Here is a 27,393-nt window from a genome sequence, read left to right on the forward strand (position 1 = left end):
TTTTAAAGTTGTTTTGGCGGGGGTTTTTTTAAAAACATTACTTATTAACTGTGTACTAATTACACATTTAATAATTAACTGTGGGCAAAAGCTCGTTACTAATAACAATTAGTAACGAGCTTTTGCCCACGGCTTCGCTCGCGTTAAGAAGTATTATTATATTAAACAAACTTTCATCCCCTATTTTACCCCCTCAGGGGGAGAATTTTTAAAAATCCTTTCTTAGCGGATGCCTGCGTCATAACACCTACCTGCATGCCAAATTTCAGCCCGATCCGTCGATTGGTTTGGGTTGTGCGTTGATAGATCACTATGACAATCAGTCAGTCACCTTTGAGTTTTATATATATAGATTCGGTTAATATATAAGTACTTACAGATCTTGAAGACGAATTTAGCGCGTCGTTTGAGTTGGAATTAGAGTTGTTCAGGCTTTGGTCCTTCAAGAGATCGTCTTTCGAAGAACTCTTGGGTATCCGACCTCGTATGGAGCTATTCGCGCTTTGGTTGATTGCATTCACCATGTTCGAAACTCGGCCGTTCTCAGTTTTGTTCTCCGTTTGAACTGGCATCTCAGATCCTATGGCTTTTTCGTTATATTTCTTTGGACTAGGCTGTGGTTCCACTCTCTGTAATGAAAATAATTCGCTTAGTGCGTGCCGGGGATGGCCGATACCACGTAGGTAAGTACTAAATACTTACAATATTCGTCGTACCTAATCTTTATCGGAACGCGTCGGTGAATAATTTAATTTAATTTTCCATTTTTGCAGAATAACAAAGATTACAAACTACGTTGCCAACGGTCCTAGTCTGTCTCGTTTTGTCATGGAAATGACAAAAAAAAGCATCCGAAAGCCATTGAGATTGTGGTCGTTCTGTACAGCGACTCATTATTATTGGCTATATTAATTCGCACGTAAATGTACGTACCTGCGTACGCGTGGCGTTTTGCGGGTGCGTAGCTAGCGCGGGGTGAGGGGCGGGGCGCTCGACGACGATATCTACCGCGGCGCGAGGGGGCGTGTTCCGGAGCAGAGCCACCACCTGCTGCTGCGCCAGACCCGCCACCGCCGCGCCACCCACTGACACGAGCCGGTCCCCGGCGCGCAGACGACCGTCCGTCACAGCTGCACCCTGGAATACGAATTATGTATATTATTACTACATAGTAAAGGGTCAAAAAAACGGATTTCAGACAGTAAAAACTATCCCCGCCAGCGGTGTAACTGCACCAAAATTATTGCAAGTGCGCTATGCGTCTGGCGTCTAAATCATTTACAAACACCTATGTATCTTAAAAAATGTGGTGTTTTTTTTATTTTACTGGCTACTTCTAACGCATAATTTGCGTGCGCACGATTCAACGGATATAAAACACTGAGCACGATTCTACGGTTGCTAAATGTCTATACCATCATACTATACCAGGTTTCTGGCTTAGCATAGCCACAATATAAAAGCATAAGAACAGAAACATTATCAGATTTATAGCTTATCTGTCTCTCTCTTCTGTATGTCATCTACTCCATTGTAGATTTTTTTATGTTGTTTGGCAAGCAGGTCTAACTACATCTTTGTACACACCTTGGGCAATATATTCTTGATGTATATAGGACAGTGTCCACCGGTGGGGTTGTCTCGTGTGGTGATGGTGAAGCCCAGCCCTTTGTCGCCCTTCACCAGGGTCACGGAGACGGTCTGCGTGGCCGGCTTGCTGCTGGGACTCACTGGGATCTCCACTCCGGAGACCGCGCGCTCGCTGTTGCCACCTGGACGTGGAAATTGAAAAGATAATACTTAGTTGAAAGAAATACCCGATTGTGATTGACTTTTTATTTTTATATTTTAATTAAAACATTATAAATCGTTCATGTAAAGCAGTTAATTAGCGACTATGACGAGTGTATATTACTTTGACACACTCTACAACGTGAACGACTTGTGGGATTTTAGCTACTTTTTGTGTGTTTGGGATTTGAGTTATTAATCGTCGAGAGTATGGCATCTAATAAGCATCTAATTAAAGCAATGAAGTTTTTATTTTTAACTAATACTTCCTTTCTGATAAAGTGCCGGAAAGCCTATTTAAGCACAACTTATTTGACAGATTCTTCATACTCTTATCTGTCAAGACGGTAAGTGCAGGTGGATAGCCTATTCGACACTTATCAGGAAGTGGTGAAACAGGCCACACGCAGACAAACAGGAGATGGTATGTACCTTCAGGTAGTAAGTCCAACGGCCGCTCCTGGACGGGATGTACGCTGGCCACGTTGTTCACTCCCGACACCCATCTTAGCATCTCCTCCACCCTGTTACACAAATACTGACTCAGCAAAAACCACAACAATAATTGTTACACAAATCATCTAATCGTTGACAATTACTAGCCCCATCGGATATCCATGTATACAAAAGTTATACAGCGATATATACAACTACAATGTTTAGTCAGACAGACTAGGATAAAATATTGTTTGACTATGTATGTATAGTCAATATTGTATACACAGCGTGAATCTATTTATTAATAGGGATAGAGTTTAGTCCGAAAAAACAAGGAAAGTCAATTTTATGCAGTACTATTCAAATGTCATTATTGGCCTCAAAGAGAATATACAATGACAATTAATATTCATTCAAATAACTTAACAATAATTATATGGCAATAAATAATATTAATATCGCAAGTCACCTATGGTTTTGGTCGACGCTGGGGGGCGTGTCCTGTCCCAGAGGCTCCCTGCGAGCGTCCCGCGGGAGACTCTTGCTGCCGTAACTCTGTACACGTTCCGCTGCGTCCAGCCACACACCACTTCTGGAAATATTTATTATTTTCACACATAAATATAAAAATTGAAACAGAATAAAGTCATCGCACATGGAAATGGTGCTACATTACATAACAGGAAAAGAAGACGTGTGCCTAGGGAGGCAAGAGCACCGGATAAAATTGTAAAATAAAGCATTATAGGGGCGAAAATGGCATGTTTGCCTAGCCGCCCTAGGCTAGCTCGCTAGCTCTTTATATAACCTCATCCACCTCTAATACCATATAGAGCAGTTGCAGCTGCAATAACAATGTTTACATAGCCGTGCTCCCTTTAATCTTTACGCCTTTTGCTCCCTAAATACGTACAGTAGTAAGGCTAGCGTGTCACGACTCACACACTTAATTCAAATATTTTGTATTGGTATTGCAACAATCTGTCTTAAGAGGGCGACTAACCCCAAAAATTAAATATCGTCCTTCTCTCTTCACACTCACGCCCGTCTTTCATATGCCAGGTGAAAAAGAACAACGCGGATTCATCGCCAAATTAGTTTTTTCTCAATAACTCGATAAATATACAACATTTTAAAAATCCGCTAGGTCGATCTCTCAATGATAGAATTTTATACAATGTGTTAAAATATTAACTTAGTTCAATACACGGTTATGGCAATAAATGAAAATTAGATGCATCTTTGTGATTTGTTCTATCGAAAAAATTTTAAGATATCGTGTTTTTGCTCAGATCGAATTCTCGGAAATATAATGTAGTATCTAATTTTAGAAAATGAAACAATTCGGAGCTTATTTTCAAGTATAAAAATGAATTATAAAATCGACACTTTAGAGTTAGTCGCCTCTGTTGTTGAGCGTTTGCCCTTTGTTTTACTGTTCTGCTTTTGCCCATCTAGAAGATTTATCTATTTAATATTTACCCCGGTCCGGAGAACTGCATGGAAAGTCTGTTGGAGTGTCGCTGGAAGTGCGGCGCGGGGGCGGGGTCGGGGCGCGCGTCCGGCTTGTGCGGCGCGCGGTCCTCGCGGCACACCACCGCGGCCGACCACCGCTTCGTTTGCTCGGATGCCTGCAATTGGTCATAGAACTCATAGAATTAAAGATAAAAGAGTTGCGGGTGTCATCTAGTATACAATTTCTAACGTAGAATTTATACATCTAAATTGGCTTCGTTTCTCCCAAAATCTAAACAGCTTCAGAGGGCTAAATGTAATTTTTTGTCTGTTTTCACCGTGAGCACGTTTAGGACAATAGGGAACATTAAGCAAAGGTCGGAGCAGAGGGCGTTACTAGCACGTCATACAAATCCGACATGTTGCACACGTCATATCAGAATATTGACAGACACGTTGTCAAACGACGAACAAAACTCTTTGTTTACTGTCTATGCTGGTGCTGTCTCTAGCGTTAAAATGCTGCATTAATAACATATTCCTATTTGCATGGCGTTGAATAACTTTAAAGTTACTTTTGTTTGCCACTAGAGGCGCTGTTTCAATACCATAAAACTATTGTAATTCGGCACTCGACAGCCAACTCCATACAAATTGTCGTTAAAGCCTTGTTGAGCTCTATGGTTATGGTTAAATATGGCGTCCATTTTTGACTTTAACATTAATATTTTGCATTGTAGTTAAAGTTATAGTTAAAGTTACAGTTATAGTTAAAGTAAGTTGGTGCAACCCACCCGCCCTAATTACTTAAATTTTGTAATTAACTCAACATTTTGCCATAAGCCCCATACAAATTACAATGTCTGTCAAACTCTTCATTTGAGGCGGGGATTAATCTCAATCAAAAACGATAACCTTGCACACAACCAAAGACCAAGCGTATACGCATCGCAATAAGATTCATTTTAGCTTAGCATAAAACTGTAACAACAAGGGCGGATCTTCTCTATTTTTCATGTTTTTTTTAAATATCTTTGGAAATAAATATTAAGAAACAAAATTGTTCGGTTAAAGAAATTTTAATATACATTTACTAACAATTTATTCAAATAAAATGTATAATAATCCTGGTTAATACTTATATTTCGATGAAATAGAGTTTTTTCGGAGGTGAGTTTGTAAATTAATTACAGCCAAAGTTTTATTAAAATGTTTACGGTTTAAGGTATTTTAAATATTGTGCTTTATATCTCATATTTTTTAACACTTCGTTATTATATTGGAACTAGGTAAACCGGGAGTCATGGAATAACAAATTGGGGTTTATCCTCGCCTTAATTGAAGGTAATCATAATTAAAATATGTCTCTGAGTACGGCGGTTAGTATAAAATATATAATCAAAGTACTTATAAAATATTTGGAGTGTACTTTAAGTGTACGTGGCGAAAAAAGGAACTAACGCTGTCATCATACAAAAACGCCAATTTTGACAGTTCTCCTGTGCCAGCAGTGCCCCCGCCCACGTTAATTTAAAGCCTTGTCGGACCAGCAACGTCTTCTGTCAAATTCTGTGGTCAAAGTAAAGATTAAGGTTAAATTAGCCTTAACTATAACCATAACTTTAACTTTAACGGTTAACCACGCCTCTGGTGCAACCCACCCTTAATGTTCCACTCTGATTGCGGCAGTTAATGCCTTATCACACTGGCGATTAGCGAGCGATTTGAAAGCGACGCGACTGCGCAGCGCACACGCCGCGATTGCGCGACGTGCACGTCGCGACAGCGCAGCGTCGTCGTGGCGTGGCGTGGACGCCATTTTGTACACTCGTCTACAAAGAATATTATTATATATAGTAGATACGTCTAGGGAGTGACGTCAGAATCCATTTTGCTGCTGAGTGTCCAAAACGTTGAAGGCAAGCTGCGTGCACGCCGCACATTATCTTGTAATTGTGTATTACAAGATAATTTCGAATCTACGATTCTTATGACCGTCAAACAACGAACATATTTAAACGTTAATTAACAATTATACATGTAGGACGCGACTGCCGTCCCACACACCACAGGTGTATTGTTGAGTCACAAGTTCAAACAGTCAATAGTTCATTACCAAATTAGTATTCTTTCCTCTCTCTTACATCAGACAGCACTTTCAAGGTCATGTTTAATCTGAAGTTGGTTCTACTAGATACGCAGCTTGAATGCTTGCAAGTTACAATGGCAATGCAACAGTCGAAAATTATAGAATGTCAATAAAAATGTTATAAACGAAATTTTTATTTGGGAAGTTTCTGAATATTGCTGTCACAAGTCGCAACTCGCATGAAATGTAATCACTAATCAGCCTACTTGAAGTCTACATAAAGGCGCATTATGGACCTGCGTCCTACACATTTGAGGATTAAGGGCACTCTAGTTGCACTTACAGAGCACTTATCTCGCTTTAGACTCCGGTAAGATTACCACCGTTCAATCCTGCACTAACTAATGTAGAGTGTAGACTAATGTAGGTATCTCTGATAGTAGGGAAGTTGATTCTCATTTCTTAGGCATGAGATGGGGGACCTACGTAATTTGGTCGCGTTACGTCAAACCCAGCCGACAGTCTACAATTAACATTGAATTGACATGATCCGACCAAATGACGTGGATCTGTCAACTGCCTATGAATCGATTTCCTTGATGGTGCTAATTACTAAGCATGTTTACACACGGCGTCGCAGCGGCAGCGTTTTTCGACACAAGGAAGAGTAATGGAGCGGCACCGCCGCGCCGCGTTGTATGTGAAAACAGCCTAAGGTAGATTCTCTTACATCGTCATGCAGCGTCAGGGGCAGGTTGTCCTGATGCAGAGTAGGCTCGCTGCCGCGTCGCACCTGGAGCCCACCTCCACCGTCTGCGCCGGCGCCCACTTCGACACATGAATCCGCCACTGTGCCCACGCCGCCACCGCCCTGGAAACAACAGACAAAATATATTTAACATTTCTGTATGATATTATGCGAGAAGGGATAACTATAACTTTAACTTTAACTACAATGCAAAATGTCAGATCTTTGGTTAAAGTAAAAAATGGACGCCAAATGCACGTGGCGAAAAAAGGAACTAACGCTGTCATCATACAAAATCGCCATTTTTGACAGTTCTCCTTTACCATCAGCGCCCCCGCCCACGTTCATTTAAAGCCTTGTCGGACCAGCAACGTCTTCTGTCAAATTCTGTGGTCAAGGTTAAGGTTAAAGTTAAATTAGCCCTAACTATAACCATAACTTTAACTTTAACCACGCCTCTGGTGCAACCCAACTTAATAGGATAGAATAGAAATCCTATTTCAGTACAAATTAATGAGCTATAATCCTTTAGATAAACTACCTAGCGATCTTTCCTAATGGACAAGTTCTAGTTCCCAGCTTATATAAATTTATACCTGCATAACTTATCGATTTATTGTATTACTTTTTAACCGCATTTAATCGTGACTGTGTTATGGTTGTATTACTTTGTAACTGCAATTTGTCGATAGTCATTTTATACCGTTACTTAGCATAATATCGAAGGCTACAGAAATTTACATTTTCCAGAGTAGGTACTTCTAATCTTTCCTGGTTGCTATTTTGCAAAAAAGCAAGCCAACATGAGTCTACACTCTACGTATACTATCTATGTAACATATTATTATAATAATTATTAAAAAAATATCTATATTCAACACGTACGTTACGCTTTACGCCTAGCTGAGTATCTAGGTCTAAAATGATAAAATCTTCAGACTAACTATAAAATATATAAACTATTATGTAGTACTGGAGACCTATTTAATAGTTTCAACTTGGAACACAAATTATTATCATTAAATTATAGCAAAAGAATATTAATTTTACTAGAATATGTAGCTCGCAACGTCGCGTCGTTATAATAATATGCTGAAATTCTTTTAGCGCGCTACAATATTTTCCGGGATAAAAACTATGTTTTATCCTTTTCCGAGAATCAAAGTATGCCATACAAAAGTTCATCCAAATTGAATCAGCAGTTGAAGCGTGAAGTGGTACCCCCTTCCCCCTTATAGACCTCACGTAATTTGTGGACGCCCGCTAACAGACGAACAAATAAACAAAATGTTAAGCAGCCTCTACACGTTGGCCGTGTTTGCCGAACAGAAGGGGATGGCGCTATACCAGAAAGAAAGACGCAAATAATTCAATCTCTTTTTTAGTATAGCGCCGTCCTCTTCTGTTCGGCAAACACGGCCAACGTGTAGAGGCTGCTTAAACATACTTACGCTTTTATAACATGACCCATGGCATGATTATGATTTTGATGATGATGATAAAATAAATTGATGTGTTGGCTTATGCTTTCAGTTCTTTAAACAACGCCGAAATCCCCGAACCCGTCTAATCTATAAGGATTCAAAAGTTCTGTTGAGTACCTTCGGATCCAGGGTATAACCTGATGCGAAATCTTACTTTTTGGTAGCATTTACCTCGAATGCTTCAGAAAAAATTTTAATCACTATATGTTTCCATACAAATTTCAAGGAGTCGATTTCTCCAGGATCCCATCATCAGATCACCGCTTTTGTGAACATGGTACCAAATTTGAGTTAAACCCTATACAACACAAAAAGAATTTTGAAAATCGGATCACAAACGGCTGAGTTATCGTTGAACATAAAAAAAAAAGATACAGCCGAACGTATAACTTCCTCCTATTTGGAAGTCGGTAAAAATTCGTGAAATCTTGAAGGATATGTACCCTTAATTGCCGCTAGGGGACCACTTAGCTTTAGGAGGCAGTTGGTAAAAACAGGCATTAGTCACGTTAAATTATAATTTGTAACAGCCAAGGACGATAACATAATATCTATAATCCTATTAGCCTCATTTTACTACAATAATAATAAAACCCTACTTAGTGTCCACTTACGTATGAAGAAGTGTGTGGCTCAAGCAATGCAGGGCTATAGCAAGGAACGCGGAAATATTTTGCATGATCTGCACATGAAAAAACTAAACAGGTCTGCGCGCGAATCGCGATGGGTGCCGAAAATGCTGGCGCCACTGGACAAGCAAAGTCGAGACACGAGTCACAACTTCACAGTAGTTTTTGGATATCTGTGACGATAATCCAGACGATGTTTTTTCTCGCCTTATTACTGTCGATGAAACCTGGATTCGACAGTACGATCCGGAGTCGAAACAGGAGTCAATGCAGTGGATAGAAAAGGGAGAAAAGCCGCCACGGAATTTCAAATAGGAAAGATCGGCGTCCAAACTCATGGCCACTGTTTTTTGGGATTGTGAAGGTATTTTGTTTATTGATCTTCCGAAAAATACTACGATGAACGGAGATTACTATGCCGTATTGTTGACATAGTTACGTCAAGTGGTTGTTGAGAAACGGAGAGGCAAACTGACAAAAAGAGTTCTGTTTTTGCAAAGCAACGCGCTCGTCCACACTGTGCGAGTTGCAACTTGCAAGGCGTGCCCTCACAGTGACAGGATTCGAGGAAATCAACCACCCGCCCTACAGTCCTGACCTGGCCCTAATTTATTTTTTCAAATTTGAAAAAGACCTACGGGGACGGAGATTTTCCAATGACGAAGAAATGAAGATGGCCGTAGATGAACATTTTGAAGACAAAAACGGCGAATATTTTTTCAAGCTCTTTACAATAAATATGTAAGAACTAAGAAGTGCATTGAAATTTGAAATACAAGGAGACAGGAGACTATATTGAAATATTTGTTTTGTACATTTTTATCAGCCTTTTAATACCTTAACCTTAGGCTCAAAACTTTTCAGTCGCCCTAGTATGTTAGCTCTAATCTTCATATTAAAATGTTAAATATTTTAAGACAAATATAACACGGAACCCTAAAAATGACAAAACAGCTGATTAGTCATTACTCATTAGCTACACTACAGTGCTTGGCGCTTGCAATATTTTACTAAGGAGCTAATAAAGGGAGGCAGTGAGGAGGCACCTACAAATTTTCCTATTTCTTTTCAATTCTAATTTCTTGTTAGGTAAGTATATAAATGAACCGAATTTTATTATTTCTTATTGTTTAAAACTAACACAAAGTATTAAAATCATATCGAACTTTTTTACAACTGTCGAAAAGGTACAAAAATGAATTTAAGTAGCAAAAAATGTTTAATAATTAATTTGGTACGTACCACTTTCATAAAACAAGAGATTCCAGCACAACACAACCCCATTTTCGGTTTAGATTTAATTGGAACAAACGCACGTTTCTCACTTGAAAACATAACTTGAAATGAAAAAGTCTGAAAAAATTTCAAGGGATTTCGATTGTTTCGACTTGCACCTTTTGCAAGTTTCGACAAGTTTGAATTTTGGAACGGCCGGTTTTTTTTTTTTAATATTTGCAATAGCCACTGGTTTATCTCTGGAGTGCTATCAGATTTTTGTTGACTATGAATAATTCTAAATATTATAATATAATGATTGCCTTTTATATAGTCCGTCAAGAAAGTGAAGAAATTAAAAAGTGGCAACATCTAAATCATAAAAAGTGTCATCCCTTTTTTCTCAGATTGATTTGAAAGGGATGACACTACGATGTTGCCACTTTTTTAATTTCTTCACTTTCTTGACGGACTATACTTAATAATATTATGTGGGTACTTACTTATTATAAAAAATATTACCTGAGTTTTTGACCAACTTGATTTCAATATGGAATTAGTAATTTTTTTAGTAAAGTTTACCAATTAGGAAATCAAAATGTTGATGACCTTTATGAGGGTTCCGTACGCACTACAAGGGTAGAACTGAAGCCCTTGAACAAAGGTTCCCAAACTTATTTTGTCTACTTACTTTATGTTTTAGCGCCCCCCACTGTTACAACTTAAATTGCATCCAGATGAAATTAAATTAAAAATCACCCCGCACGGCCCAAGCCACTACACAACACCCCCATTTTTTTCTGGGTCCCACACCCTTTAGACCTGCAGCGCCCACAAGGGGGCGTTATCGCCCACTTTGGGAAAGACTACCCAAGAATGTCTGTCTCTCTGTCTGCCACCAAGCTGTGCCTTGTGCCGTGAATCGTGATAGTTTTGCTTGGAGTCCAAATAAACAGGTAACATAAATTACGTCAAAATGCACATATTGCATTGCATTGCACCTAGATTTTCTCCCATAACCCCACATATAAAATATGTCGTGGTCCGTGGAAATGCAGCCGTTACTGCCGGAATACCGACATATCATAATATACAAGACTAGCGGTCCGCCCCGGCTTCGCACGGGTGGACATTGATTTTTAAATAACTTTTTTTCAATCTTTATTTCTTAGTCAATCTTTATGTTAAGCAGAATATAAAAATGGTTTACACTAAACGTAATGAACTAATGAAGCACTATAATATTATCCCATCAATGAAGCGGCACCCGGCTGTCGCATAACTATTATATTATAAATCTATTGTGTCTGCGATTCCCATGATCGAGGTAATAATAATTAATATTTACGTGGACTCTCCGGGCGAGCACACCCGCGCGGCGCGCCTTGACGACGCGCGACGCCCAATTCGCAACATGCAGCAGAAATGGTAATATTTTAATTTCGCCATAACATTAAAACCAAACGTCCAATTTTAATCATTCGAAGACTAAATATTATCTACATTAACTGTTTTTAGTAATGAAATAATTTATTTTGATAAGAATTAATGCCATGATTAAAATAAAGGCATTTAAATGTAGTCCAAAAACATTTCAAGATTTTTTTATAAAAAAATGGTTATTGTGCCTCACTCAACATAGATAGGTATAGTGTGTCGCGGACTTTTTTGTATATATTTAAAAGATCTACAATTACTTAGAACATTTTATGGTTCTATCTTTTATAGTTTAGGCAGCGTACGCGAAAAAAGTAACATTTCTGGTTGATTTTTTACACCTTGCGTCCGAAAATCCCAAATATCTTACGGAACCCTATTTTTTTCCAAAATACAATTTAGCCTATGTTCAGCAGAATTAATGTAGGATTCCAATGGTAAAATAATCTTTCAAATCGGTCCAGTAGTTTCGGAGCCTATTCAAGACAAACAAACAATCAAATCTTTCCTCTTTATAATAGTAGTATAGATAGTCTAGTAAACTCACTCGGAACATATCGGGCGAGGCGGTGCCGGCGGAAGACCCGCTGGCGCCGTCAGCCTGCGCCGCTCGCGGCTGGGGCTGGTTGCTGCACTCCGCGGTGAGGGTCTCCCGGTCGTCGGCGACGTCGCACACCCTGTCGTCCGGGTCGAGAATGCCACCGCCGCTGGCGCGCAACGCCCGAACGCCGATCCATGTCTCCGGACCCTGGAATCGAGGAGAATTGTGTTATTTTCGGGTTATGTATAAACTAGGTGAAGAGAGAATAACAATGTTGAGTTGTTACTTTTGTAAAATTATCAAAATAATATGATTCGAAATTTTTAATCTTCTAATTTCGAATTATGTTGGCTACTATTACAATTACTGCTTTCGATGTTGTTTTACTTTAAAATTACAATATTGTTATTTGTTGTTCGTTTACGAGTTACGACCTCGCGGTGAACGTGAGAACTGAAAAAGGAACGACAGGCATCTTTGGACGTTTGAACTACTCACACGGAGGAAGCGCAAGGGCGTTTCCGGTCGTAGTTTATGGAACTTATTTCAAGTAATTAGTTGACTAATGAACATGTTTTAGTGACATCAAGTTGCGAATCACAAAAACCTTGCACGATAACTCTAAGATAGCAAGGTTCATTGGAAGTAGATTTGCCAGAAACAAACAATGCTAGAGCAACGTGCGAATTCTCCGATTGGCAGGTTCTACTAAAAAAAACTGGAACTCCAACCCAGTACATTCCCACGTAAATACAGCCACAATGTAATATACTTGGTTACAGTAGTACCTACTAGAATATTATGCTAGACTGCTCGAAAGTCGAATCAGATGCACACACTACCCGCTAGTGTGTGCATCTGATTCGACTTTCGAGCATCGTGAATACAAATTTTATGTAATTTGAAGTAAAAAATCAAAACTTTAGGTCACAAAGCACTTAACATACTGTGTATATTATAGAGTATTATAGAGTATCTGTGCATGTTTACAGGGATACGACTGAGCAGAATAAGATGTTGTGAGATAATATCAGTGGGAGCCCCAAAGAAAGATTCTTCCAACCGAGGGAGGTGCTATGCTCGATCAAACCGAACACCACTGTAGTTACTTCAAATGTGTCGATTAAACTTCGATAGCTAACTTCGACTGAATATTATGCGCTGTTTGGTTCCCTATACTCTACTGTATGATATATTTACTGTGGTACTGTTTTCAGTCTATTCATGAGTATTCCTTTATCAGCCAAGCCTGTCGTGCAATAGATAAAAACCAGTTTGTTCAGTCTGGTTCATTACTCACGATTGTTTAATTGTCGTCTATTGAGTGGTAAATGGAACGGATCATTATTCATACAAGTTCAATGGGTATTCTATGATTTAGTTAAACCAAATACTAATAGCATGGGAGATATTGCAAGGATTCCTATCGTTATTATAGCGATTTCCAAAACTTATATTTCCTACTAAGTACTATTATCACATTATAATATGTAAATTGTAACACGCAGATAAACTTTAACTGGGAGCCTCGTTCCGAACTCAATAAATCCAGGGCACCTAGTTAATTTCTGCGTTTTATACTATAAAGTATTATGACTTAGATTTGTTACACCCTGTATTTGACGACCTCTGTGGCTCAGTGGTGAGCGCGTTGGTAGCTCAAGCCGGGGGTCGCGTCGACGGAACAAAAAGTTTTCAAAGTTCCTGGGTCATGGATGTGTATTAAATATGTGTATCATATACTAAAAATCTTAAATATATGTATACTTAGTATAAAAGTATTAAATATATTTCCGTTGTCTGGTACCTGTAACACAAGTCCTTCAGGTACTTACCACGGGGCCAGACTGACGTGGTGTGAAGCGTCCATAGATATAGATATATAGATATAATCATATTTTTAATTTCATTTTTCTTTAATCAGTGACTACAAAAGTTCCTTTAGCAGTTGCAACTGCTAAAGGAACTTTTGATGTTTCAACACTAGAAAGTATCATCTTAACGTTTTATAAGAGCTTTTTTCTGTGTTTTTAAATGTTCTTTCTCTGTATTACAAATAAAGTCTCATACCCAAGTAACCGATCTTCTCTCCCGTTCTTGCGCTGCTAGCTTGGCCCGCTTTTTGTGACGAGGGGGTGGAACCGGCCTATCAATGTCCATAGTCCATCACAGATTACACACTTTTCGATTGCATTTTAACTTCTTTTTATGTCAAAAGAAATAAAAGCTTAATTAGATAATTCCTTAAAGCAAACGAAATTTGTTCCTAATTCCTATTTGTTGAGCCAAAGGCTAAAAACTCAAAGTAAGGTTTTGGAAAGTGTATGTTTACAAATGATTCATTGATTGCGTCATTAATTTAATCCTTATATTTCATCAAGGTAACTTGATTATTTGCATTTTGAGATCAATGACCCAAAAGATTTTTTACTTTTTTTGGTTAAACTCCTAGGATTTAAAAAAAGTCTACATAATATTAAGATTTTAAGGATGCACCTAAGACATAATATTATGATTCATCCATTGCGTCATTAATTTAATCCTTATACTTCATCAAAGTAATTTGATTATTTGCATTTTGAGATCAACGACCCAAAACATTTTTTACTCCTAGGATTTTAAAAAAACTAGTCTACATAAGGTTTTAAAAATGCACCTAAGTACTAAAGCAGCTATAAGGGCACCTAACGTAAATTCGATAACTTTTGTAATGAAGTTAGAGTTAAAAATGTATGCAATTCGTTATTTGGCAACGCAAATTTATTTAGCGACGCCATATTATTATTATGTTAAATCCCATAAAGTTTATACTTCCAACTTCCCTGTCCAAATTATCGAATGGAAGTTTACTTAGTGCTCTGATCCATTTTACAGACAAACATTGGCTACAAGTATAGGTCACCGGATAAGGCCTTGGCCTTCACAACCAAACGTGGAACCAGATGGTACCATTAAGGATCTGATTCATTCACTTTTTCTCTCGGATCATGTTATTGAACATGCAATCGTGCGATCAAGTGGTCAAGGTAAAGCATTGTTGCAGCTCGATCTATTATATCATGACATCAACATTATATAAACATTGATTGATACTTAAATAATTATTATTACTCAGAGTTTAGACGATGGCTCAAAATTTTGTTGCCATGAGTCCTAACAATTTATTTCAAACCTATAGACATAAAGGTAAAAAGGTAGACTTGCTATAAGGCATTATAATACCAGTCTATCTTTGGGCGTTACGGGAACAAAATTGTATAGAACTACATTGAGCAAACCAAAAAAAATTGCAATTAAAAAAAAAAGAATTTAATATTAATCTTTACTGTTCTTGTTATATAAAATAATTATAATATTGTATATATATGACGTAAAGTACATAAACGCAAGTTAACTAACTTTTAACCGTGTTAAATTATCTTCAAAGTAATAAATGTAAAAGGAACGCCGAATAGTTAATTTTTGTTACGTTTAGGCGATAATGCTTCATGATTATTAATTATTTACCTATTATTCGTTTATCCATAATTCAGTAGCTTTCGTTTATTCTTTGCATTAGCAATGATTAAGTCGTAACAGAAGTGATGTTTGCATTTAAATATGTTAAACAATTGGTCTGTTATCATTTATCAACGTGATATTATGTCGCTGTCCATATACCGACGGATATGCGTCTGGTTTCAGTCATACAACTCATACAACCGACGTCAAACTGTCATACACACTTCCCGAGCCATATTTTAAGTCTAATCAGACAGTTTTTGGTTCGATTCATCAGAATTCAGATCACAATCTTGCCTTGCCTTTGATTTTTAAAAGCCTTGATTTTTAAAGAACCAAGGATTGAAGGATAAGATCTTATGAAATTGTTGTGATCCAAATATTATGTCCTATGTCGTCCTAGTAAGGTTCTAACTTCTTCTGATATAGTATCTAATTAACTCCAATCATACAAAATTGTCTTGTGATTATGTATCATGAACATGATATATTTGATAGTTTTTGCTCTAGTTACTAGCTATTATTTACACATTATTCTTGAAAACTTCTACTATTATTATAGTGATTTTTGCTTAATGACGAAAACTACAATTTAAGATTCTCATCCATACAAATTTTTTAAATGAGAAAGTGTCCGTCTGTACTCTGTATGTTACCTCTTCACGCCCAAAACGCTGAACCGATTTTGCTGAAATTTTGTATGGATATACTTTAAATCCCGAGAAAGGACATACTAATATGACTACTAGGCCTTGATATCATCTTTGGAGGTTAGACCATTTCAAAAACTACTTGTCTAGTATATTCAAGGTGGCTGCTTCATATGCAAATATTAGCATGCAAAACGCCTTTTACTGGTTTATGCAAAAACAATACACGGCTACATAGACCGATTCCCTTCAATGAGTTTACTTTTAAATGTTTTCAAGCAATTTTTTCAAAGTGCAGTGACCATGAAATGGAAAATATTTTTTTTTATTCAGATTTTCACTGCTTATAGCCATTTTTCTGTGTTTGTTGCAAAACAAAATTCGATTCGATATTTAAATTTTAAATTCTAGAACGTGATTTCAACAAGTTAACTTGATAAGATTTTAACGAGTTTAGAATTTGTGGGCGTATTTACGATTTTGCACTATTTTCACCAAGGTAAACGTGTATTTTACTAAAACACTTCACTCCACGATTTCACTGGAACTAGTTACACGTAACGCACCGCGCCGCGCCAACGCGATAACACAACTGAAGTCTGAAGTTAGAACACAATCAAATGCTCATCCAACGCATTTCGTAGGTACCTGTACCGCGATTCTGCTACCTACGTTAATACAGCTTCGATATGAATTCGATGCGGTCTCTGAAAAACTAGTAGAGTAGGGCTTGTCTAACTTAAAATGACGCGCCCCTCCCTTATATTCACAGTACCAAAATTTCATTTAAATATCAATTACTATTCTAAGCTCTACAAAATTAATGCATGATAATGTCGAACGAATTCTCTAAAACTCCAAAAAATAATCGATTGACGGTTGTTTGGCGATTATGAGAAAAATGGGTCTCTTTCTAAAGTAAGCCACAGGAGCTTTGGCTCGCGAGTTGCACCACAGGCTACAGTTAAAGTTATGCTCACTGCAAGTGCAACAGTAGATTTTGGAAGGAATTTTACTTATTATCCGAACGAATTCTCTAAAACTCCAAAAAATAATCGATTGACGGTTGTTTGGCGATTATGAGAAAAATGGGTCTCTAAGTAAGCCACAGGAGCTTTGGCTCGCGAGTTGCACCACAGGCTACAGCTAAAGTTATGCTCACTGCAAGTGCAACAGTAGATTTTGGAAGGAATTTTACTTATAGCCTTGTTGCCATAGGCCACGGCCTCAAAATAAGGTGCTATCCCTTTCGGAATAGCCCCTTATTTTGCTGTTTAACACCCGGACTGGGTTGCAGCTGTTTGTTGGATTGAAGATAGCAAAATCAGGGTGCTGTTTACAATATTATATGCATCATTATATTGGCGTTAGCATGGCGATTGAGTTGCAGTTATGACGTTCGATAAACAGTTTCGTGAAGGTGTGCGGTGAACGTTATGGCCTATGGCAAAGTTCATCTGGGACAGGTTGCTCAAGGCGTGGCCGATCTCCAATGTTATTTGCTCATTATTTAGCAACTTAGCCAATAGTAGTCAATTTGTTATTTGAACAGACAGGCTAGTTTTGCATACAAAAATTTCTACGTATTATACTGCGGAAAGTTTCCAAAGTTTTAAAATTAACTAACAAAATAATAATATACTTAGTATGTAAGTACACATTAAAACGTTTTTAGTTATGTTTATAAATTGAAACGTTTACAGATCCTACTTTTAGTTTTAAAAAAGTAAGTTTACATAATGCTGTATACGGGCGCTGGGTGTCCACAATGTTAACAAAACTCGGAAACTTTTACAATATGTTTTACCTCTCTTTAAAAAAGTAAAAGATATTTATCGCAAAAATATTCAAAAATCCTTAAATCCAACGGTTTAAGATAAGGCGTGAGAAAAAAGGTTATCAGATAAACTTATCAAACTGCTCGTAGACTTGAAATGTAAATATTGGAATCGGGTCATGCTGATTGATGCTAACAGGAGAGTTTGAGAAGAGTGCGTATTGCCTATTGAAAAAAAAGTGAAGTTATGACTTAACTTCTGCTATCTACAGCTGTTCTCAAACATTTTTGGTGGCAGAACCCTTTAAGAAGTGAGATTTTTGAAGAAGTGAGCAGTTTGACTGCCAAGTCACAGTACAAAGAACCAATAAGCTTCCACTTCGGAGTGGTAAAAAGTAAACGCAATTTATTTTCTTGTTTAGTAGCTACTAGATGACACCCGCAACTCCGTTGCGCCAAAACTCGTTTATCGAGCGGGAACCGTACATTTTTCCGGGATAAAATCTATCCTACGTCCTTTCTCGGGACTCAAAGTATCTCCATGCCAAAGTTCAGCAAAATTGGTTCAGCGGTTTGAGCGTGAAAAGGTAACAGACAGACAGACAGACGGACAGACAGACAGACAGACAGACACACTTTCGCATTTATAATATTAGTATGGATTTAACATAAAAATTAATAATAATAATAATAATAATACTTAATAAAAATTTTATTCAAACATAAATACAATACACTGCACACACTAAAGCAAACAATAACCCAAAAGAAAAAATAAAACAAACAACAAACTACAAAAAAAAAAAAATATGGCATCATTAGGCAGTGCATTGTATAATGCCGAAAAGGATACCCACTCAGGTGTATTACCACGGCGCAGAACACTGCACCGCGGTACCTGATCTTCCGTGGTTCCTATACATATTACGCCTGACGCACGACAGATTCAACATAAATAATAATAATAATAATATATAATAATACTATACATAATATAATAATACAATAAAATAATAAAACATCATTTATAATACTTAAATAAGAGTACGGTAGCTGCTATTTACGATACAGCACGGCATAAAACCCGCACCTGTGACAACGACATTCCAGCTTCAGGAGATAAGTGCCTATTTCCCGCGCTTCAGTGCCTGAAACGAAGTTGTACGGGGAGCACGCGCGCAGGTATTACCACACTTTTACTTATGTTGTTATATCGTAGTAGAATCAATTTAACATCAAAACTATGTTTATTATTTTAAAAACCGTCGCAATATAATCAAAATTTCAATTTCTACAATGGTAACCTGACATAAATTATAAGCAAAAAACTTTTGAAAAAAAAGCTTTTATTTAAATATACTTTAAAAAGAAGAAAATAATTTTCCCCTCAAAAATCCTAACTATTAAGTTATAACCTCAATATATTATACAATTTGCATGATAATAAAAGCTTGTCGCGAGACTTAACAATCTGTTAATATTTAATTACTTTAATAAAATAAAATATATAATATCAGTTTATAATAGTATTATTAACGAATCACGCGTCAAGCTTTTATTATCATGCAAATTGTATAATATATTGAGGTTATAACTTAATAGTTAGATTTTTTGAGGGGAAAATTATTTTCTTCTTTTAAAGTAAGTATATTTAAATAAAAGCTTTTTTTCAAAAGTTTTTTGCTTATAATTTATTTTTTGTTTTTTAGTTAAATCTCTGACTAGATTTCTTAAGTCTGCTTGATTGTAGTTTGTTTTGTTTCAAGAATTTGTTAAAACCTGAATCGTATTTAATTTTACGACAAAAAAATTAAATATCACTTAACAAAAATGACCGGATTCAACCAACAAGACACGACACGACACGACACGACACGAAACGACACGACACGACACGACACGAAACGACACGACACGACACGACACGACACGACACGACACGACACGACACGACACGACACGACACGACACGACACGACACGACACGACACGACCCGACCCGACCCGACCCGACCACACCCGATCTGACCAGCCACGACACGACACGACACGACACGACACGACACGACACGACACGACACGACACGTCACACGACACGACACGACACGTCACGTCACGTCACGACTCACATCATGTTACGATACGAAACGATACGACACGACACTGCACGACTGGACACGACATGACTTTTCAATTTACTCTTAATGAGCCTTTTTGTTTGATACCCATATTGCAGAAGTGCTTTAAAAATAACTATATTCCCCTATCTTGGATGAGCCGCCATATTGGATGTAGAATGGCATTACATTAGTTTCCGAGTTACTCTCAATGAGCCCTTTTTTTGATACCCATATTGCAGAAGTGCATTAAAAATAACTATACCTTGAATGAAACGCCATATTGGATGTAGAATGACATTACATTCGTTTCGAAGTTACTCTCAGAGTATCAATGAGCCCTTTCATTTGATACCCATATTGCAGAAGTGCATTAAAAATAACTATACCTCTATCTTGGATGAGCCGCCATATTGGATGTAGTATGACATTACATTCGTTTTCGAGTTACTCTCAAAAAGCCCTTTCATTTAATGCCCATATTGTAGAACTGCATAGAAAATAACTATTTCGCCATCTTGGATGGTCGGCCATATTGGATTTAGAGTGATGTCACATACAATATCATGTATTGTCATCCAAACTAAACGTGCCTGCAAAATTTCAGCTTGATCGGTTAAATATATCTACTTCAGAATTGAGTTCCAAGTTTTCACCCGAACATACATACTTACATACATACAGAGCAAGTTAAATAAAAGCTTTTAATAAAAGTTACAATTTTAATACTTGGTGAATTTACAGCAAATTATATCAATATTTGGCTTGAGTTTAGCTAAGTGTAACCGTATCTCCTCGCTCAGTAATATTTAATCTGCTAATATACTTAGGTAATATTGTCTGCCTATATTCATAGGAGAAGTCAAGTCGGGTCACCTAATTTCTAAGAAAAATGGGGGTCCACGAGTCGTTAACGGGGGGTTAACGACTCGTGGACCCCCATTTTTCTTCGACGCAAGCGTAGACCCCTGTCGGGCCACCCACCCACCTGGACCACTTTGGGAATCAATGATCTAGTTGTTGACCAAACAAAACTTTAAAAATATACATTTTATAATATCTAATTATCTAGTATCTACAATTATTAGGCATAGGTGTGGTTCTTTTTAGGGTGAGTTGAGAGGAAAACTATTAAGTCCAAGGATTAAGAAGTTAGGACACACACGTAACCATATCATTAGTCTATTTATTAAAACTTTAAATATTTACAATTACAGCTTTTACATAAAAAACCAGAGAATTTTTAATATAGTCGCGTTTAAAAGCATTATTCAACAAGCTATTGTACTTGACCAACAGGAAATGCAACAATACAACACCGCCGCGCCGCGCCGCGCCGGTCAGCGGTCACCGCTCGCCATTAGACTACATGTTTATTATAGGCACCTTTAAGAGGATACACCAGGGGCGAGAGAAATTGAAAATAGGTATTTGAAAATGTATTGCTGCCTCACCAATCTCAAGTCTCCCACGGCAGAGCGCGATAGAGACAACACGACAAAAGTTCTAAGAAAAGAACAGAAAATCTTCGATTCGTTGTCCGCTGATTCCTTCTCCAAAACTTAACCGATTTAAGTACTTTTCCATTAAGAATTAAAGCAAGGCTTGAGCTGTGTTCCTATGTTTTATTTTTTTTGTATTTATATTTTAGCCAGTTTTGTTTTCTGGGTGTTTGAACACAGAGGAAAATCTGGCCATTTTTTTGGGTTTTTGGACGTTCTTATCTTTTTTAATAATAAAATTATGAAAAAAAAGAAAACATAGGGACATGCTAATAGTGGCCATAGACATTCAGGAAAAAAATCATAACTCTAGCGGCATTATCCAGGGAGGAAACAGGGGACAGCGTTTGTATGGAAAATCGGTGGTGTGGACTCCTCTTAACACTATGGAAACCTAACACATTACAACCAGCCTGTTCGTCGGATCAGTTAAAAACCTTTACTTTTCTGTTTTCACAGTTCTAAGGAACAGGCGCGGTCGCCTTTTTAGAGGGGGTCACTCACTATAATAAAAAATTATTGGCAAAAATTTCCTTTTATTATTTGGCAAGATTTTGAGATTTTTCAATTTGACCTTAGATTTTGGGGGGGGGGGGGGCATGTCCCCTGTGACCCCCCTTCGGACCGCGCCTGCTAAGGAATACTATAAAAACCTACTCCTATACTTGATTATACTTATTTGCAAAACTTAACTTTTCAAAGAAATGTTGAATGTTGACAAGCAATAAGGTTGATGTTCAACGTAGCCAAAGCCATAGCCACTGCACAACGAATATTCTGGTCACTGGATATTCAAATCAATTTTCCTAATGGTACCACTTTAGTACCATCTAACTTTTACTGTGTTACTTATAAACTGAGTGTAGAAATTATACTCAGAATTTTGACTGGATGACGCCCGCAACTCCGTTGCGCCAAAATTCGTTTATCGAGCGAGAACCGTACATTTTTTCGGGATAAAAAGTATTCTATGTCCTCCCCTAGAACTCAAAGTATATCCTTACCAAATTTCGGCTAAATCGGTTCAGCGGTTTGGGCGTGAAGAGGTAATAGACAGCTGTCAGCTGCTGTTTCATAAAAATTATTTGTTGGCACTTGGCTACTCTTCCATCCCCAAGTATGTAACCTAACTTCGGGGAGTAAGTTTAACTTCCCAGTTCCCACCAATAAAATACATAAACCAAATAGACGAATCACGAAATCGCTATCATCAGTTTATCGCCAGAATTAGTCAACAGAGTTATCGTGAAAGGAATGTTAGATTAGCGCCAACTCCAAGGTTGGTCACTGGATGGTGGTTACTGTTAAACCGGCGTTATTATAATTAACCGACAGTTACACACCGTAACATGACTTTCTACCGCCAAGGCTGGTTCAGATGGTAGGAGTCTACAGATTGCATGAAAATTTCGACCAAACCACTCACTCGGTCTTGTAGAAAGGAATATTAGTACATCTTGATTGTTGACTTGCTTAAATACATAAATAAAATGCAAAACCTAGTTATCACCGTATAATACCACAAAAACAATGTAATTTTTCGCAATAAAAATTAGCGTGTTAATTCGGGCCTGCTTAATTTGTGTGAATCTAATGGAATGTGATGTAATGTCAGTGTGATTAAGTATTGTGATTTAAAAACTCAATCACAATTGACACTTGAACACAGGACCTTGGCAACAATTTGCAATATTGCATTGTATCACGAAATTTCGTAACATCCAGGCCATAGCTGTTAGCTACCCGGTACTAGCAAATGCTAGGCTAAATAGCCTATGAACTTCGCTTGAACTTGAAGCCGTAGGGCCAGGGCAGTGCGTTGCCCTGGTCGCGTGCTGTAACCACTGCAACGTCATAATTGCTGCAACCATACCGATTTAATCAACGACTTTCTAATCTCCAACAATGGTCCCGAGAAAGTCAGATTACGATATATCTTAAGCTGCAATCTGGTAAAACCAATAAGAGCTTTTTACTTATGATAATTATTACCTAATCAGGATTACCCAATATACTTCACTCTACAGAACATGGACTTTGTTTATTTCTTTGCTTCCAGTGCTAAATATCCCAACATCCAAAAACTGGCTGCAAAGGCAGGCTGTAAAGGATTGATAGTTGATCCTCACTATGTTACACCTTCTTTAACCTAATGTGCCCATCACACATTCCCACTATATATCCTTTGTCGCCAGGATCGACAGCGGTATCCAACCACGAAAACCCTTTGATATAATATTATGAACTCAGAGAGCCCGAAGGACATGCTAAAACTTGCATGCATATTATCACGTTATATATGTACATAATATTATATTTCGATTGTATGTCTCCTGTCCTGACTACATTCTGGCTCCTGCCTAAACTAACTTCTGACTCTTGACTCCTTACATAGTCCTGACACCAGCAAAATTCAGTCTTCACTTCTCATGTCTTCACGATGTGTCATTCGTGTTGGCGTTTAGTACTGATCAGATAGTTATACATGGCCTACGGTGGTACATATTACGGTCACACCACTTTGTACAAGTTTTTGCACTTATCCACGCTTAACTTCTAAAGGCTTTTTCATACACATTAAGTTATTTATCTGTTAGGTTTCAAACGTTTTAATTTTTAGCTCAGGCGCGGAAGTTGGACCACCAGTGGTCACTCAATTACGATGGCTCGTTACGATCCCTTATTTTTCTGCCAACTGGGCATTTAGGCTGAAAAAATCAGAAACCTTATTGCCATTCTGAGAAGTTTACTCGAATAATAACTTACAATATAGCAACAAGTAAGTGTAAGTACTCACATACGGTTTTGCTCGATCGAGCAATCATGTAGAGTAAAAACCACGGCTCGGGCTTTCGTACACACATTCAGCATTGCTCGATAGTTTTACTACTTTTTTATCTTAAGGAAATTAGCTGCGAATAATAAAAACTAGTGTCAAAAAAAATGTCAATCCGGCTCGATTCGAGCCTTCAAACTGGCTCGATGCGAGCCTTCGAGCTGTGAGTTTTGCGGTCTACACGGTGGTTTTTGCTCGATTTCGAGTAAAACTATCGAGCAAAACCGTATGTGAGTACTTAGCATAGTAAGTATTACACTTTTGAAAGTTGACGTCAGCAAGTCGCAACTCCGTTCGTCAAAATAAGTTAATCACGCGGGAACGGGAAATGGGAAATACTATTTCCAGGATGAAAAGTATCCTATGTCCTTTCCCAGGACTCAAAAATTTCAGAAATATCGGTTTGGGCGTGATGAGGTAGACACATAGACACACACTTTCGCATTTATAATATTAGTAAGGATACCAATTACAATTCTGCATGAGACAGAATTGCGAGGGAACTTTTCTACACGCGTTATGCATTTTGATCGTGGGACGTTCATGTAAGAGTTATTTAATCGCATTTGCCAGCTAGGCATAAAAACAGTATTACCTACTTAGTTCCTAGCCTGCTATCAGACGGAAATTACCGGTACCGTTAGATTCTTACTCGACATTATAGATTTCGTGTCAGGTTTACCTTACGGTTAGTGTAGCTGTTAAATAATGGGATTTTAATGATCCGTAATATAATTGCTTTAATGTACAAAACAGTAGGTAGCGATTTAAAAGTGAAAATTAACTGTTTTTTGGTATAGCTTACCAAGCTATTCCAAGTTGACTGTGCGAAGTAACATTATGATATTATGTGATAAAACCTTATTCATCGATATAAAGTTTTACTTATTTGCTTCTTATCAGATAATAAGAAAGGTTTTATGCTGATTTCGGCTAGATCCCCATCTACTATGCATGACGCTGTAAATATTATGCATCTTGAATATCTTCGATAATCGATTTGACGTGGGAGAGCCATGCTTCGGCACGAATGGGCCGGCTCGACCGGAGAAATACCACGGGCTCACAGAAAACCGGCGTGAAACAGCGCTTGCGCTGTGTTTCACCGAGTGAGTGAGTTTACCGGAGGCCCAATCCCCTACCCTTTTCCTTTCCCTACCCTCTCCTATTTCCTTCCCTCCCCTCCCCTATTTCCTTCCCTACCCTCCCCTATTACCCTATTCCCTCTTAAAAGGCCGGCAACGCACCTGCAGCTCTTCTGATGCTGCGAGTGTCCATGGGCAACGGAAGTTGCTTTCCATCAGGTGACCCGTTTGCTCGTTTGCCCCCTTATTTCATTAAAAAAAACGCAAATACAGGTGACATAAACAATAAACTCTAGTAATTGAGCAATTTTATCAACACTGTCCTTATATCAATTCACAAATCCCATAAATTATTAGCATCTTATTTCGCTGTAAAAACTACCGACAGCAATTTGTCTGGTTTCTCAAGAACTCACCGTTTCAGTGTACTTCTCCTGTATACCCCTCTGCAGCTTCTGCACGGGGTACGTCTGCCGCCATCCGAACAGCCTCACCAGCTTATCCGCCACGTCCTCGCACCGGGGAGTGTCTTTCATCCTCCACACGAGCACTCTCAATCACTCATGTTTCACTAAAACTAGCACAGTCGCACGTTACGAAACAATTGACCGCGCGTCTGGCTGCCGTGGCGAAAATTTTCGTATTAACTTCGGCTTTGCTATCGTTATCTACGCCCCACCTCTGTTTTAATTAATAGCTATCAGCTGAAACGTGTGTTTTGTGGAAATTCGGAGCGCCGCGCTGACGCGATACGAATTTGTACAAACATGGAAAAAGTCCTGCTGACTGCTGAGTCAATAAGTACAAGTCGATATTCGAATACCTACAAAATTCGGTAAATGTGGTAAGTAATCGTTTTTGTTTGAGTACGTTTATTTTAAATTTTAGTTCGGGCCTTAAAGGCCCATTTTGGGTTAGCATCCATTGGAACCACTAATAATTCTGCCTGCTGAATGCTCTCTAATGCGCACAGGTGCGTAGTGTTTCGTGCTCAAAACGATACCATTGGACGATCTGCGTGTATGGTCCAATGGTATTGTCTCATAGCACGAAGCTTCGTACGATAGACGCATGTGCGGCCGCGGCATAAGATGATAATTACTAATTTACTATTACGTAAATGGTCAATTATAATTTATACATATAGAGATGTTTTAGTTATTACGGTGTTTTAACCCAGTAACACTCGTATTTTATTATGATGAGTCGCAACAAAATAGTATTTGGTCTCCCACGGCCTGAGTTATGTGATGGTATGGAAGTGTTTTGGTTGTAACTTGTACGCAACTGAATCACCGGAAATTAAATCATCTACAACTCTTACTTTTAATTGCTGTAGTCTAAGAATAGATGAGCTCTACCACAGAATAGATAATATAGTCTCTACGTAAGAATTGACTTCGCTGCAAAGTCATTGCAATAGGAATTTAAACATTGGAATGTATAGGTTACTAAAACACTTTAAAGTTTAAAGTGTCTAGACTACTTAAATGTTTTTATAATGGTTGTGGCCCAGAGTCCAAACACTGTCTTTTTGGTCCGAAATGAGTAAGTAACTAATTACTTATGCCGTTTCTTTTCGAATGTACCAAAACGAATGCAATAGATAATGAAAATTAACGCTTATTACTATGCGAATAAATAACAATCCGTGAGCTAAAATCTGAGCAAAAACCACATCGGTATCGGATACGTTAGATCAGACAATTGGCAATCGAGAGGTTGGAAACCATTGTTAGTGACGAGGTTAGCGGAATATGTCGGTGTAAAAACAGTTGGCATTGACGGGCTGTGGCAATTATAACAGTAATGATCTAATTAAAATTATTGTATTTTACTGTTTATTTCGCTAGATTAGATAAAGTTGCCTTGTCACCCCTAATTTAACCACGACTTGCTTTTTAAAGCTCATCCAAGCTTTTTGACAGGACATGATCTGCTGATGATGCCCAGCAATATCAGTTCAGCGGTTTGGGCGTAAAGAGGTAAAATACAGACAGACAGACAGACTAATCAATCTCTATTTAACCCCCGACAAAAAAAGAGGGGTTTTATAAGTTTGATTAATAGTTGGAAACCATAAAACTCCACCAACTA

At 38.0% G+C, this 27,393-nt stretch overlaps 1 protein-coding gene across 4 annotated transcripts in view; it reads right to left on the reverse strand.

Moving 5' to 3' along the window:
• Positions 1 to 25,868, reverse strand: part of LOC121731795 (partitioning defective 3 homolog) — a 55,148-nt gene extending 29,280 nt beyond the window's left edge. For 3 of the 4 annotated variants that reach the window (XM_042121424.1, XM_042121426.1, XM_042121422.1), the window contains exons 1-9: positions 25,713 to 25,868; positions 11,834 to 12,034; positions 6,504 to 6,644; positions 3,712 to 3,860; positions 2,699 to 2,821; positions 2,224 to 2,315; positions 1,588 to 1,772; positions 934 to 1,137; positions 378 to 629 (exon numbers count right to left, since the gene is read on the reverse strand). In XM_042121424.1, the coding sequence (XP_041977358.1) occupies positions 378 to 629; positions 934 to 1,137; positions 1,588 to 1,772; positions 2,224 to 2,315; positions 2,699 to 2,821; positions 3,712 to 3,860; positions 6,504 to 6,644; positions 11,834 to 12,034; positions 25,713 to 25,832 (1,467 nt within the window). In that variant the 5' untranslated portion in view covers positions 25,833 to 25,868. Of the gene's footprint in view, positions 1 to 377; positions 630 to 933; positions 1,138 to 1,587; positions 1,773 to 2,223; positions 2,316 to 2,698; positions 2,822 to 3,711; positions 3,861 to 6,503; positions 6,645 to 11,833; positions 12,035 to 13,897; positions 14,072 to 25,712 lie in introns of those variants that run through there. The other variant, XM_042121425.1, reaches the window with a different exon arrangement.
• Positions 25,869 to 27,393: the final 1,525 nt, after the last annotated feature.

Source organism: Aricia agestis, chromosome 11 (genome assembly GCF_905147365.1).
Source record: "Aricia agestis chromosome 11, ilAriAges1.1, whole genome shotgun sequence".
Classification (NCBI taxonomy): domain Eukaryota; kingdom Metazoa; phylum Arthropoda; class Insecta; order Lepidoptera; family Lycaenidae; genus Aricia; species Aricia agestis.